This window comes from Enhydra lutris, unplaced genomic scaffold (assembly GCF_002288905.1).
Source record: "Enhydra lutris kenyoni isolate GAN:26980312 unplaced genomic scaffold, ASM228890v2 scaffoldscaffold3, whole genome shotgun sequence".
In the NCBI taxonomy this organism is placed as follows: domain Eukaryota; kingdom Metazoa; phylum Chordata; class Mammalia; order Carnivora; family Mustelidae; genus Enhydra; species Enhydra lutris.
The window spans coordinates 71,576,342-71,591,104 of record NW_019154087.1 but is presented as its reverse complement, the minus strand read 5'-3'; the positions used below and the strand labels follow the sequence as shown (position 1 = coordinate 71,591,104).

At 52.8% G+C, this 14,763-nt stretch overlaps 1 protein-coding gene across 2 annotated transcripts in view; it reads right to left on the bottom strand.

Moving 5' to 3' along the window:
• LOC111153692 (protein tyrosine kinase 2 beta) overlaps window positions 1-14,763 on the bottom strand; it is a 121,389-nt gene that overhangs the window by 14,274 nt on the left and 92,352 nt on the right. For both annotated transcript variants that reach the window (XM_022512847.1, XM_022512852.1), the window contains exons 4-21: window positions 14,436-14,523; window positions 13,184-13,263; window positions 12,022-12,084; window positions 11,760-11,814; window positions 11,173-11,313; window positions 10,687-10,761; window positions 10,012-10,113; window positions 9,168-9,285; window positions 8,572-8,611; window positions 8,069-8,115; window positions 7,291-7,341; window positions 6,711-6,808; window positions 5,580-5,664; window positions 5,235-5,335; window positions 4,859-4,974; window positions 3,132-3,232; window positions 2,848-2,937; window positions 1,823-2,027 (exon numbers count right to left, since the gene is read on the bottom strand). In XM_022512847.1, coding sequence (XP_022368555.1) covers window positions 1,823-2,027; window positions 2,848-2,937; window positions 3,132-3,232; window positions 4,859-4,974; window positions 5,235-5,335; window positions 5,580-5,664; window positions 6,711-6,808; window positions 7,291-7,341; window positions 8,069-8,115; window positions 8,572-8,611; window positions 9,168-9,285; window positions 10,012-10,113; window positions 10,687-10,761; window positions 11,173-11,313; window positions 11,760-11,814; window positions 12,022-12,084; window positions 13,184-13,263; window positions 14,436-14,523 — 1,656 coding nt within the window. The remainder of the gene's footprint in view (window positions 1-1,822; window positions 2,028-2,847; window positions 2,938-3,131; window positions 3,233-4,858; window positions 4,975-5,234; window positions 5,336-5,579; window positions 5,665-6,710; window positions 6,809-7,290; window positions 7,342-8,068; window positions 8,116-8,571; window positions 8,612-9,167; window positions 9,286-10,011; window positions 10,114-10,686; window positions 10,762-11,172; window positions 11,314-11,759; window positions 11,815-12,021; window positions 12,085-13,183; window positions 13,264-14,435; window positions 14,524-14,763) is intronic.

Genomic DNA, 14,763 nt, shown 5'->3' with positions numbered 1-14,763 from the left:
CATGATTAGGAAATACTCATCAAATCCTGTCTTAGCTCTAATGGAGGACTGCCAGGCTGTAGCTTGAGGGGGATATCCTGGGCTCCTTGGGGGTCTTTGGATATCTTTACAATTACACAGAAAGCCTGCTCCTAACTCCATCCATGGTGGGGGCTGTCTGTTCCCTCTAAAGGGGCATCCTTCTCAGCGCACAGACAAGCACCTATCACAACTCCCCATGTTTCTTAAGCCCCTCGAATGAATTAAGGTCCCCCTCTTCCCCATAGCACCCCAGAGCTTTGGCCCTTTCAAATTACATCTTTCAAATACTTTTCCTGGAACCCTTTAGCTTCTCAAATTTCCCATACAAAGGACCAAAGATGAGACTAGAGTTAATCGGGAGCCAACAAAGCGATAGGAACAGAGAGATCTTCTAAGCTGGAAGTCTTGCAGACTGTGTTGGAACCCTGGCTCCACAAGCACATTCAGTATCATTCTCACTGCCCCAGCGTAGCCAGCTTGCCCCTTGGGGTACCTCCCTGCAAAGCAGTTGCCAGGGACTCTTTTCTTTCTCTTAAAAAAATGCCAACACATTGACTGCAATGTTTAAAGTCAGTGTTTTTAACATTGAATAAGCACTCGATTCCCTAATGCAGGGGTCAGCAAACTATTGCCCATAGGCCAAATCCAGCCCCCTGCCTATTTTTATGTGGCTCCAAACAAAGAGTATTGTTTTACATTTTCTTAACGATTGAAGAAAATGAAAAGAAGAAATTTCATGACATGCAAACATTATATAAAATTCAAATTATGTTGCCCCAAATAGTCCTAAATAGTCCTACTGAAACCCAGCAACACATGCATTGGTTGACGTATTGTCTATGGATGTTTCTTAACTTGTAACAGCGGAGTTGAGTAGTTTTAACAAGAGACCATATATGGCTTGCAAAACGCCAAATATTTACTAGCGGCCCTTTACAGAAAAAGTTTGTTGATTCCTGCCCTAAAGGAGGCCAAAAGAAAATCAGACCACCTGAGGAGGAGCTGTTGGCATGTAAGCCATCAAGGAAACAGGGGGACTGTCTAAAATGTGATCTGACAGCACCCAGGAGAGAACAATGGCTCTTGGATGAAACATCAGAACTTCAGGCTGCCAATGTTTCATTCAGAAGGGAGGGGTGACCCCTGGGTCGCTGTCTTAATGGTCAAACATCAATCACCCCTTCCCTGCTATCTGGGAGGAAGGATCAAAGAAAGGCACAGAGGCTCAAAGGTCCTGCTGGGAATTCAGTTCCCATGCCCGAGCTGGCCCTCCTGTAAGGCACACCTCCAATCTCTGTGGAAAGAGCACAGGCACATCGGTGAAAGTTTGCTTTAGACTTTGGGCTCTAACCTGAAAAATATTTCTGGAGTGCATACTAGGAGCAACACCTTGAGCTCCGGGTTGACAGATACCAAGATGGTGAGGCTTACGCAGGCTTGCTGTCTGTGTGTTCTTATGTGACAGTGAGCTCGGTTTCAATCCCCTGTCCTCTGACTGAGCCGCTGAGCCTCTGTGACATGTAGGGTACCGTGCTTCTGCTGGGAGGACCAGCCAGTTCCACTGGGACACATGGCTTTGTGTTGGTCAGAAGGGAGGTCCCGGTGCAAGACTCATACCCCCACCCCGTCACAGCCACAGCTCTGAGCCTGAATTCTCCCATTGTTATGGTGGCCACAAGGACACCAACTGCTTCCCTTTCAGGGACGTACGCTTGTTGTAAGCCCCTAAAAGCAGTGGGAGAGGAGACTTGCTGCCTGGGGTCCTGGTGCTGGCAGCCCCCCACCCCTGCTCCATGGTCACCTGAGGTTGCACACCAGCTCAGTGAAGCGGGGCCGCTCACTGGGGTCATAGTCCCAACAGCGAGTCATGAGGGTGTAGAGGATAGGTGGGCAGAGGTCGGGCTTGGGCAGCCGGTCCCCCTTCTCGAGCACCCCGATGACGTCCTTGTTCTCCAGCCAGAAGAAGGGCTGCTTGCCAAAGCTCAGGATCTCCCACATGCAGACAGCTGAGGGCAGGAAGAGAGGGCTCAGGACCCGCACTGGGGAGGACACCTGCTTGGAGACGCCAGCCCACCCTCCCCGGTGAAAACCCTGCCAGGGACCTCTAGAGTTCTCCAGCCTTCACCCCTACCATCCCTGGGGACTTGCCCACTTCGGTGGGGGGGGTCTACTGAGGGACCCATCACCTGCATCTGCAAGTGAATAGAGGTTTCCCTCCCTAGACCCCTTCCACATGGAGCTGTTAGGTTTTGTGCGATGAGGAGGAAGGGGCTGTCAAAGGCATGTTGTTGGGACCACCAGTGCCTTCCCTCAGGAGGGAGTGAAGACCATGGGAAAGCTGGGGTTTGAAGCCTAGCACCAATAACTTGCTGCCTACACAAGCCCCTGGCTTGCCTGAGCCTCAGTGTCCTTATCTGGAAAATGGGTATAATAATAATGAGTTTTCATTGGGCTGGCTGTGGAGAATTGAGGGGTGTAATCTACATGGCTGTGTGCTCTATAAGGGGCTGTCCATCTAGCACCTGTCATCTATTCCTATGCCTCCTTCTCAGAACCAACCTCAGAGTTTGATCCACTCTAGGGTGGGGGACCCCACGTCAGTCCCCGGGACTGGTTGCTGGAATGCATTCCTCCCTCAGGAGCCTTTTCCAGGAAGATTAACCAATACTGCTCAGGCAGGCCCTTAGCCCATGTTGTCCCCAACTCACCACCAGCCCCCCTACTTCCGGGACTGCTCAGTGGCTAGAGCAAAACAGAACCCTTGCCATTGAGGGGTGGGTTCCAGAATCAGAACTCTTTCCAATGCTCTCGGGAAACTCCACTCACCAAACATCCAGACGTCACTGGCTGTCGTAAAGCGGCGGAAGTTGATGGACTCAGGGGACATCCACTTGATGGGGAGACGGGTCACAGAGGCTTTGGGTGGGCAAAGAGATTCACAGGGGTTATTTAGCGAAGAAAGATCCAGAATGATCCAGAATTACAGCCTATTCTCCAGAGACTCTTGGCCTGGGCTTGACCAACTGTAGTGTTTTCTTCTTTCTTTGTTGGGGTGGGGTGAGGCTGCAGCGACCCCTCCAGGGACAGGTCCTCGGCTGAACATCCCTCACCTTTGTAATACTCCTCATCCTCAATGTACCGGGAAAGGCCAAAGTCCCCCAGCTTCACACACTCAGTGGAAGCCACCAGGATGTTTCGGACTGCGATGTCCCTGGGAGAGAGATGCGAAGGCTCAGAATGTTTTGTTCTGACAGACAAATGGACAGAGAAATAAAGGAGAAGAGTGCTGGCCAGGGCCCCAGGAGGCTGGGCTGGCCGTCCAGGTCCCCCTGCCCCAGGCCACCTCCTCGCACCTCCCTGGGGAGCTCTATCTCCCATCACCCCTTCTCCAATGTGAAGCCAACTTCAGGTTCCCAGGGCTCGCTCCACATGCTTGCCCTGTGGGCTGTGTCCTCCCCTCTGCCAGGCATGCTGTCACCCTGCTGATTCTTCAAGGGACAGCCCCAACAACTTTCCCAGTCACTATTCACGCCTGCTTCTGCAACTCCACTGGACTGTAGGCTTCTGTCATGGCCAAGAGCAACAGCTCCCAGAAACCCTCCAGGGGGCACTAGGATGGTCAGGATCACCCAAATACTTTACACACTCTGCCTTGTGACATGAGAGACCCTCAGACTCCCACAGAAGAGGAGACGGGAGCACAGAGAGCTGAAGGAGATTGTCCAGTAGGTTCCTCAGGGGTGGGGGGCAGGGGTTGGGGTCAACCCAGGCAGCCTAAATCCAGAGCTGAGCTCTCACCCCTCTCTGGGGAAGTGCTCACTGACTCAGTTTACCTCATGTTCCTGGCATCATTTCTAACCCCAGGTTCGTCAGCTCGCTTCTCACAGGCAGGTTCCATTCCCTATCATTTGTCTTTGTTACTGAAAAAACTGACTTCAGAGCATGGCAACTTTACCCAAATAAAGCCTTTGCCAGGGAAACAGATTATCCAACCACCTTCCCCTCATGACTGTTTATATCTCGAATTTTACCCCGATGCTAGAAGTAAGCTCCGTAAGGAAAGGGAGTTTGGGTCTGTTTTGACTACGACTTGATCCCAGAGCTGAAGACAGCACTTGGAAATACAGGATAAAAGTTCCAGATGTGCTGAATGAGTGACTGGGATGAATGAATGAACATTTATATCCCCACCCACGGCTTTGCTAGTATTGCTCACAAGGCCACATATCCCATGTCCCTGGTGCTGGATGGAAGCATTCACCTGTCACCCCGATATTCTGGGAGCACCCCTTTGTCTCCTCCAGGGGATCCCATCCCTTGTGTCTGGAACCTTCTTTCAGGGAATGGGAACAAAGCCAGGTGAAGAAGGGGCCCACTCCACAGCCAGGGGGAAGAGAGGACTTGAGAGTTCAGGGGTGTTGGGGACCAGTGAGGGGCCAGCTGCTCAGGCTGGGAAGGGCCCAGCCCCCAGGATGTTTCCGGCGCACCCCAGTCCAGTCCCCCTGCCTGGGCTGTGTGCCACCGAATGGGTGAGCCTGAGGAGAGCCAGGTCCGTGAAAGTGGGGGACCCCACTGTGAAGCGGGCTGGACTGCCCTGAGCTACAATCAGATGCCCCGCACTTTGGATTTAGTTTTAATAACAGCGCCGTGAGGTATGTATGGCGAGTCTACCTTTCAGATGAAACAATGGGCTCCTAGCAGGTGCCTTAGTGGTCACAGGAGCCAGGACCAACGCTTCAGTCTCAACACTCATCTGTGCTACTCCGAAACCTGCACGACCCCTGCCTCTGCACGGTCAGGGTCAGCTCGAGGAGCTCAGTTTCCTCCCCAGCCCCACCTGTGGACACAGTTGATGCTCTCCAGGTAGGCCATGGCCTTGCAGATCTGCAGCGAGTACAGGACGAGAGTGAGCACCTTCAAGGAATTCTTGTTTCTCTCCAGGTAGTGGCCCAGCTGCAGGAAGGGGGAAGATGCCTTCAAGACCCTGACATGGACCCTGCAGGCAGCTGCCAAGCCCTTCCCGGCAAACCCAGGTTAGCAAGACGTTCCAGAAATTTCCCCCACGACCTATCTCGGGGTTGTTTGGGCTGAATACAGGGGGCGGGAAGCTGGGAGTTAAGGGCCCAGGCTCTGAAGCCATCCCAGCCAGAGGCCCTGCTCAACCGTGGCCTAGCTGTCGCCACAGGGCTCCCCTTCTGCCATCCCCAGCTCACCTCGCCAAAGGGATACAATTCCATGATGATCCATGTGGGCTCCTCTTCGATGATGCCAATCAGCTTCACGATATGCGGGTGGTCGAGATTCTTCATGATCACTGAAATTGGGGGCAAGAGGGATGTGGGCCTGAGTGGCTCTAAGGTCCAACATGGGGGAAACAGGCTGGGCTGTCCCCCGTGGGAGAAACGTGGAGGGAAACCCCTTCTCCTGACAGGGCTCCCTGCGCTGTTGGCACCCTTCCATCCCGGGTTCCAGGCCCCTCTCCCATCTTGGAGGTCTGTGTCGTCCCGGGGGGTCTTCTCCCACTCACAGAGGCCGGGTCCCTTCCCGGGGACACATACCTGCCTCACTCAGGAACTTCTCCTTGTTGTCCAGAGTGCAGTCCTTCTTACAGGTCTTTACGGCGACATTGAATTTCTCCCCCTTCTGCAACGAAAGTCTGTTCAGAGCCCATTGGGCCAGCACAGGGCTCAAAATAAAGGGTCCCCTGGCTGGCATTGCCACGGTCATCCCACAGGCGTGGCTCACAGCTGAGGGAAGACAGGCAACATCTGGGCCTCCTGGTCTCTACAAGGCACCTCCTGCCCTTTCCTCCTTCTTCCCCCAACTCTTTCTCCACTCCTCTCTGACTCCTGATTTCATTGTTTTTTTTTTTTTCTTTTTCTTTTTTTAAAAAAAGATTTATTTATTTATTTTAGACAGAAAGAGAGTGTGCATGAGCAGGAGGGGCAGAGGGAGAGCAAGAGAGAATCTCAAGCAGACTCCATGCTGGGTGCAGAGCCCAACACAGGCCTTGATCCCACGACCTGGAGACCAGGACCTGAGCCGAAACCAAGAGTTGGGACACTTAACTGACTGTGCCACCCAGGCTCTCCCTGACTCTATTGCTTCTCGATCGGGGTATGTCAGGACCAGAAGGGACCTTTGAGACGAAAGGCTCTGGCATTCCAGATCGGGACACTGAGGCTCAGCGCCTGTGCTTTGCCCATTGTTCGTGGACATGGTGGAGTGTGTGCAAAGGCATCCAACGCAGCGTTCTGGTCTCTTTCTCTCTTTTTATTATTGTTCTCCATTTTTATTGTTGGCTTTTACATTTTTGCTGCCTCTTTTCTCCGGCTCTACCCTTTCTGTGGGTCCTGCCCCTACTGGGGACTCAAAACCCGTCCCTGCCCCAGATCCTGCTCATCCTCATCTCAGAGCTGCATTTTCTCACACTTACCCATATTCCTGCCCTTCAAGATTCAGCCAACCCTTCCCCAGGTCCTGCCTCTATTTTACTCCCTGGGCTTGCTAGCCTTCCGGGCAATAACTCTTGCTTCCGTCACTCCCTGGGTATTTCATAAATACCGCAAATGCCAAGTGGGGGAAGAGCCACATATCATGGTGGCCGCTCCAAACCCAGAATATACGAACTCCCCTTTTGTCCTATGGAAAAGCGGGAGAGGAATTTCCGCGAAGAGTCTGGAACTCACGTGATTGGTGTAGACACCTTCATAGACCTCCCCAAAAAAGCCTTCACCAAGAATCCGATTCAGGACCACATCTCCCCGTGCGACGCCATACTGTGGACCTGGGCAGATGGAGAGAGCAGATAGTCTCAGGGCACAGAAGCCACTCCTGCCCCTGGGCATCTGGGTATTTGCATGCCCAGTGCCAGGCTCTGCTCCCCTCCTGCCCAGGCACCACCAGACCCCTCAACAACATCTCAGCTAATATCTAAGAGTAGGCCTGGAGAAGGGGTTCTAGAAGTTTCCATCATCTCAGACCTGGGGGAAAACCATCACCCTGTTCCCTCGGAAGGCCGGGCCTCATATCCAAACTCTTAGGATCCCCCCCACAACACAGGCACACAAAAGGTCCATAGTGTGGGGATAAAAGAATGGTCTCAGCTTTCAAATCAAAGGTGGTTTGCTTCAGTTTGTCCCTGTCTGAGGCACACATGGGAGAGGACGAAGGAAGGAAAGAAAGTCCCCCCAGGGTGTCACAGGTGTCCCCACAATGTCACTTCATAGGGCCCTAGCTGTGGCCATCGTGGTGGGGCCAGAGGTCTACCTCCGGGCCTTCGCAGGGTCTCATCGGGAATCTCGGCATAGATGTCTGATTCTGGAATGACAGAAAGAGAACATCCTATGGGTAAGATGCCTCAGTGGGCACTTCCAGGAACTGGGCACGGGGCTCCCACATGCAGGCCAGCAAAACCAAGCCTGATGTCCCGGGGAGGGGAGTTGGGGGTGCAGGGGGAGCCAGGCAAGAACAGAGCTCCCATCCCACGTTCTGGCGTGGCCACAGAGTCTAGGGCATCTTGACTGGAATTCTTGCTCACTATTGCCTGGTTGCATCATTTAGGGCAAGTTCCTTTGTCTCCCTTAACCTCAGTTTTTCTTTCTGTGAAGTGAATGTTTCCAGAGAATGTCATAAAGATCAAATAAAAGAATTCCTATTATATATCTGATCCTGCTGTGGATTGAATGTATCTCCCCCACATTCCTATGTGGAAATCCCAGCACCTCCCTGCCCCCCCCCCCGCCCCCCGCCCTCCTCCGGGGTTGGTATCTGGAGGCCTGTCCTCTGGGGGTATGTGATTAGTGTTAGATGAGGTCAGGAGTAGGGCGCCCCCTGGCTGTGGTGTTTGTTAGGGTGGCCCAAGCTCAGATAAACATGGCGCCCAGCATTATAACTGGCGAATACACATTAGCTATTAGGATTAATGACGCTTTAAGTTGTCACAGCGAAGCCACAGGGGAAATCTGTCTTTGTGTAGCTTTGAGGGCATCCTTGACAACGGCACAAGAGCGGGCAGAAGGGAGACTCTGGACATGCGCAGGCTTACCTATGCTGCAGCTCTCTGAGAGGTGGGGCTGCTGGGCCTCTAGGTTGCTGTAGGAGGAGATGAGAGGGCAGGAGCCTGGTGAACTCAGAGCCTGGCAGTGTGGCCCTGAGATGGCCCTGGCAGCCCACCCTCTCCCACCCGCCTCTCCCGGAGGCCAGGTGCCCTGGTACCCGTGCCTGGCCCAGGGAGGAGCAGACAGTCCCGATGATACCAGCCTGGGAGCACAGCCCACGCTGCCGGGGGCAGGGAAGAGGGGACGGCAGCCATTCTCCCTAAGATGAGGCCAGATGGCATTAGGACGCGGGACTACCCTTGCAGGAACTGATGGGGTGAAAGTTACTGGTGAGAAATTGCCACTTGTGAAATGCCAGGGTTCCCGTCTTCTCCCCGGGGGGCCTGGAAACCAGGAACTATGGCGGTGGGGTTCCCTATTCATTTTGCCTCCTCCCAGGAAGACATAGGCTGAGTGCAGTCCTTGTTCCCCATCTTCCCATTGTACTCACAGCATGGGGATCTGGGGCAGGCTGTTCCGCTTCTCACCATCTGGGGAGAGAGCAGAAAGAGGGGGAGCTGGAGCCAGGGGACACAGAGTCCTGGATGGATGGCTGACCTCACACCTCCTGTGAGCCAACACAAGGGAGACCCCCTTCCCGCTATGTATCCTCTGAAATACGGAGTGGAAGCTGGCCTGAATTAGAGTTCTCTTAGTGGAATAAATTCTCAAGTTTCTTTCTCAAGAAATTTCAAGTTTCACCCACATGTTCCAACCTGGACCTCTGCTTCCTGATCCCATCCCCAAACAGACACATGTTAACAGGAAGGACCAGTCGTGTTCTAGCACTAGTTTTGCTCTTCCTGGGACTACAGACACCACCACTCCAGAAGCCAGCCCCTCAGCTGCCTTCGGCCAGGGCCTGCAGCGAAGGACCCAGGACAGGTCCCCAAGGAGCACCCAAGAAGGGCTGGGCGAGCACCTGGTCCCACTTCCGGAGCCTCTTCCTTTCCATCTTGGTCAATGGTTTCATTTCTTCCGCTCGGCCTCTGGGGGCTTGTGCCACATCTGCCCATTGGGCCCGTTTGCCTTTGAATGGAAACTCACCTTTCTTGGGATGAATGATGAGAGAGCCTTTGTGCTCCCCCTGCAGCCGGCAGTAACCGTCCACCAGGTCAGCCATGTTCTCGGCCTCTGCCAGAGAGGAGGTTTTGATGGACAAGGACTGCAGAGAAGAGACCAGCCAAGGATGAGACCCAAGAGCCTTGGCTAGAGTCTGCCCCACAAGACCTGAGAAGGAACTGTCTCAGAAGGGGCTGACGTCGCCACCCATCTCCAGCCTGGAATCCATCCGTGCTGGTCCTGGGGCTTGGCTTGCCTTCCCCCATGACCACCAGGGGGCGCACTTGTCATCCTTCCCCCCCCATGGCGACCCTAAACCCTAGGAAGGCCAGTTTCTGGTGGGACTTATTTTGGTCTCTGAGTGCATAGCACAATATCTTGTACCCCGTAGGTGCTCCATAGGTAAGAGCAGAAAACTAGGAGAAGAAGCAGTGCGCAGGGGACAGACAGATAAAAGGGGATATAGACAATCGGTTTGCTGTCTGAGTTCTATCTGATTCTCCCACCCACAAAAAGCCCACCCAGGTCCCCAGAGATCCTGTTACTGAGTCATCATTCACTTGTTCAAAGTTAGACCTCTCCAATGTACCTTGAATTAAGGGCACTTCACTCACCCTAAAAACACCCCCAACTTATTTCTTGACATTTTTAAACAGCTTTGCTTCCTGATGCATTTCCCTTACAATTTTATTGTCAACCTGGTACCTTGTCTGAGAAATAGGTACAGTTTTCTTAGCAAGATCCCCAAAGCCAGGCTGATCTAAGCAAGAAAGACTGTCCTTCGGTGGTCTGGCTGTTTCAGAGCTCCCAGGTGCCCAGAGATGCTCACCTGGGGGGCGCCTTCGATGCCCAGCTGCAAAACTGCCTGGCCCTCCTCCAGAGGCAGGCACCGAATGGACCTGATCTGCTTGAATTCTGCCAGGCAGGTGGGCTGTAAGAAAGGAGAGGGCCCTTCAGACACTCTCACTCCTGGGGTGGGGCCGTGAAGACTGGTCAGTCTGGGGTTGCAAGGAAGCACCGACAGCCTCTCCGTGGGATGAAGACAGAATCAAAGACAGTGAAGACTGAAAGCATCGTCTGGTCTAAGCTCCTCACTTTGCAGAAGAGAAGATGAGTCTAGGAATGGGGACTGGCCCGAAGTCATATGCCACGATGGTGACAGAGCCAGGACCGGACCCAGGTCTTCTGACTCCCAGGGGAATGACTGCCCCATCTTGCCATTACAAGAGCAACAATTTTATCTAAGCCAGAAATGCAGTGATAGTGTCCTTCTGTCTTCTCTCCCCACCCCAACCCCCCCAGCCTCCGTGCAGGGGATCGTCACAGGAAAGTAAAGAACCATCTGCCCCAGGCTCCAAACACTCTCTCTACGGCTTCTCATACCAAGGGCCTCTCTGCTCTCAGCAAGGGGCAAGAGCAACTGAAAAGCAGGGAAAGGTAGGAGGCAGCAGAGAGGGGAAGACTGCTTAGCCCGGGGCTGGGTGCAGCCTGCCCCCCCCCCTACCTTGGCATCTTGACTCGTCAGCTGGCGGATGCCCTTAGGGCCGATGACTAGGTCCACAGTAATGTTCCATCCTTGCTGGAATAAAAGGAGAGAGAAGATTGCTGCTTCAGTTCTGTCTCCCTCCTATTTCAGAAATCTGCAAAACAGCTCATTGAGTCAGACACAGGCCACTGTTTCCTGGGTTCTCCATCTCCTTCAGTCTTAAAAGCCTGCCAACAGATTACCCTCCTCCCTGCCTACCCTGACTACTCTGCCCACCTCCAAGATCTGTGGCCAAGATTTCCGCTCCCTGCCTCCGGCAAGTAGGTCAACATTGGTTGTGTTTGATGGTATGTTGGTGAGGCCCAGCTGCCTGAAGAGCTTGGCGTATGTGGGCTGCTATAAGCAAGCACACCCTTCCTTGCCCCCCATGTTGGCCTCATGGGCCCGTTCCCTGAGAGGCCTGGAATTCAGGTCAGGGAGAGAATAAAGAGGACATGTCATTACAATGAGTTCACAGCGATAGGTCTCCTGGTCGATGTTGGCAAAGCCCGCGAGGGTGTTGAAGAACTTCATGACGCACTCCTCCTCCTTGAGCGAGGCGTACTGCTGGAATGTCTGCTGGATCATCTTCCGGAACTGCTTGGGCTGGGGGAGGGGTGAGGGATGGCCAGTGATGAGCGGGCCCTGCTCCTCCAGGCTCTGATGCCTTCCCTGATCTCACCAAGAGCCTGTCTGCTGCCAGAGGATGGTCCTCAGGCCTTTGCCATGAGAGCAGCAGCGATCTATGAGTAAGACACACACCTACTGTGTCAAGGGAGGCTCACTGTAGCCCTGGCAGGGAAGCATGGGAAGTAGCATCCCCAGGCCACAAAGCTAATTGGCCTCTGATGTGGAAACAGAGCCTGGTTTCCTAATGGCCAGCCACAGAAAGGACCCACTAGGTGCTTTTAGTGGCCCTATGCCCAGATGGCCCAAGACAGCCCAGATACCCTGGCTTTCCCGAGTACCCCCAGCCCGGTGCCATTAGCTCCAGTTCTGGAGGCCAACACAAAGGGGGTCACTCTGGGCCTCTTGCCCAGTGGTTGCCTCACCTTTAAGTTCTCCTGCATCTGCTTTGGGAAAAACAGGTCCAGCCCCACTTCTTTCCTGAAAGAAGGAGGGAAAAAGTGACATCTGACTCCCCCTCACCCCCAACTGAGGACTTTAGTCCAATCAGGAAGAGGCAAGATGGCCTGAAGACCAGGGAGATGGCTCCTGCTTGGCTCTGCTCTGGAGATGAACAAGGTAGGGAGTGAATAGGAGAAGCAGGGCAGCAAGGAAGGCAGGAGAGGCAAGGGCCAGTGTCAAACTTACTCCAAGAGCTCAAAGTTGGACTTTTTGTCAAGTGCATTGTGCGGCATGTCCTTGAAGAACCGCCTGGAGAGAGAGAAGTCATAAATAGGTTGATGGCTGGAGTACAAGGCCACCTAATGCCACACATTGGTCTAGAAGCTCTCTTTCCCCTGCCAAATGTGGTAAACAATGGGAAGGAGAACATTATGAGGATTTAAAAATATGTTATTTACTAAACCATGAAGAAAAGGAAAACCCACAAATTTCATTCCTAACAAGGGCTCCTGCCCTATGTTTTGGGAGACCCAGCTCTGGGACTCCCCAGTTTTGGGGCAGAGGAGGAAGATGGCAGTTCTATCTGTGTCGTCTAAAAATAAATGACCCAAGGCAGCCAACACTGATTGTTGGAATGTCTAGCATTCAGTAGCTCGGGTATATGGCCCAATTCAGTGGTCCTCAACAAGGAGCAATTTGACACCTCCCTCTCCAGCCTGGAAGCCTTCGGCAATGTCTGGAAATCTTTGGTTGTCACATCTGGTTAGGAGGAGGATGGTCCCACCAGCATCTAGTGTGTAGAGGCCAGGAATGCTGTTAAATATACTATAATTCACAGGATGGCCCCCCAACCAAAGAATTATCCAGCCCCAAATGTCCCTAGTGCTAAGATGGAGAAATCCTGCAAGCTTTAACCAAGGAGAGAAATATTTGGCACCTGTTTCATTCTGTATTATAAGCAACCGTGGACACACCTGTCACTACCTGGACCAGACCCAGAAGTCTGAGGGCACCTCTGCATGGCTTGCTAATTCTATACATATTTATTGGTGTTTACTGCCACTGAGACCATAGCAATGAACAACACAGATGGAAACCCAACATTAGAATATCTCCCAGGACCTTGCCTAGTGCTCAAAGAAACATTTACTGAATCACTGGAATGGCAGATAGATGGAAGAAACAGGCAGCCTGGAGGCAAGGGCAGTGGCAGCCAAAGGAAGCAGGGGACCCTGACCAGAGATGGGACTGGCCCTTCTATTCTAAGGACAAGACAGTGAGCACTTTACCCTATGTCAGCCACTATTTGTCACCCCACCCCCATGTACCCACTCTTGTTTCCCAACCTGGATGCAAGACAAAGATGGCCAAGAACTCCAGTCCCTGGGGGATCCTTGAGGCCACATACCTGAGCTCCAGACAGCCTAGCTGCAGGGCCATGCCCTCGCTGACCTTGCTGGCATAGCGTTGCATGTAGTCATTCCGTAGCTGGTGAGGGGAAAGGCCAAGGTTGAGAGTCATGCCCTCCTTCCCTGTTTCCCTGAATAGAGGCCCCAGGAGATGGTGGGGGCTTTGAATACAATCCTGCAGCCCCAAGTTGTCACTCTCTCTCTCACACACACCCCCCACCATGCACAAATGTGTAGCCTCTGCATCCCTCCAGAGCCCTCTAGAATCATGCCCCCACAGGCCAAGGCCTTCCGATTTTTGGAATCATTTCCAGATACATGCTCTCATGATTTTATGAGGCTGGAGTTCAAATTCTCCTCTCCACTCTTAACTTTAGAGATAAAGAAACTGGAATTCAGGCATGAGCCAATCATTTATTCCACGACTTGTTGGTAAATAGTGACAGATGTCATCCACTCTACAATCAGGGTCTGGCTTTGTGTCCAGCAAACCAGGGACCAGACAGACGACGGTGGCAGCAGGCTCACACATCCTCAGTGCTCACTGTGGCCCGTCCTGTACTAGGCACGCTACCTGCATTATTACAGGCAGTGGCATGTTACAGCAGCTCCAAACAGCCCATGAAAGCCAGGTATTAAAGCTTCTGAAGTTTTGCAAGCTGTATGATCATACCGATAGCTTCAAAATGCCACCCATGGTGGGGCAATATTTATACCATGGAAATTGGCACATGCTATAAATCAGAGATTCTTTTCTGCAGAGAGCTGGTTCACTAGCACCCTGCTAATGATACCATTTGGCCCTCCCCACAACCCTATAAAGTAAATGCTATTCTTATCACCTCCATTTTCTAGAAAAGGAAACAGCTTCAGGCAGGTAAGTTAAGCCCTGGGAGGATCCTGGGTTAGTAGATGGCAGAACTGGGCTAGAAGCCAGGTGTGTGAGAGTCTGTGTGCTAAGACTACCCCTTCTCTTTGGACCTACACTGTCTGCTCACCACCAGGTCTCCTGGGCAGTAAATAGCCACCAGCAAAGTCCAAAAGGAGCTGTGCACATGGGGAGGGGTGAGCCAGCCCTCAAGGAGCCATGAGAGAACTAGGGTTGGAACTGCTGACCAGGGACCAAGGCATGTATGTCTCCACGAGAAGTTTCCTAGACTGGGACCTCCCAAATCTGGGCTTTGTTCTTCTATCTCCTGAAGAGACGATGAGTAATAGGACCCTGGGAACAGAAAGATAAAATACTTCTACCTGTTGGTAAAAATAAAGTAGCGTTGTCCTGTCTTCTTTTAGGCTTTCCATGAAGTTCTCTGGCAAGTAGCGGATTTGAAGGTCATACCTGGGATGGGAAGTTCAGACTCTCTGGTTGACACAGGGAAGCTGGTCATGTATGGGTCTGCCCATGAGGCTGATGGCCACCCATTCAGGACTTGCTTCTTCTTTCCCTCCTCTGTGGTTGGGTGGAGGAGCGTGGAGGACCATGGAGCCCAACAGGTGGTAGTCAACGCTAGTCCTGACTCTCCAACTCTTCCCCCTCGTGGCAATTATTTTCCTTAGGTTTGCAGATCAGCACTTGACC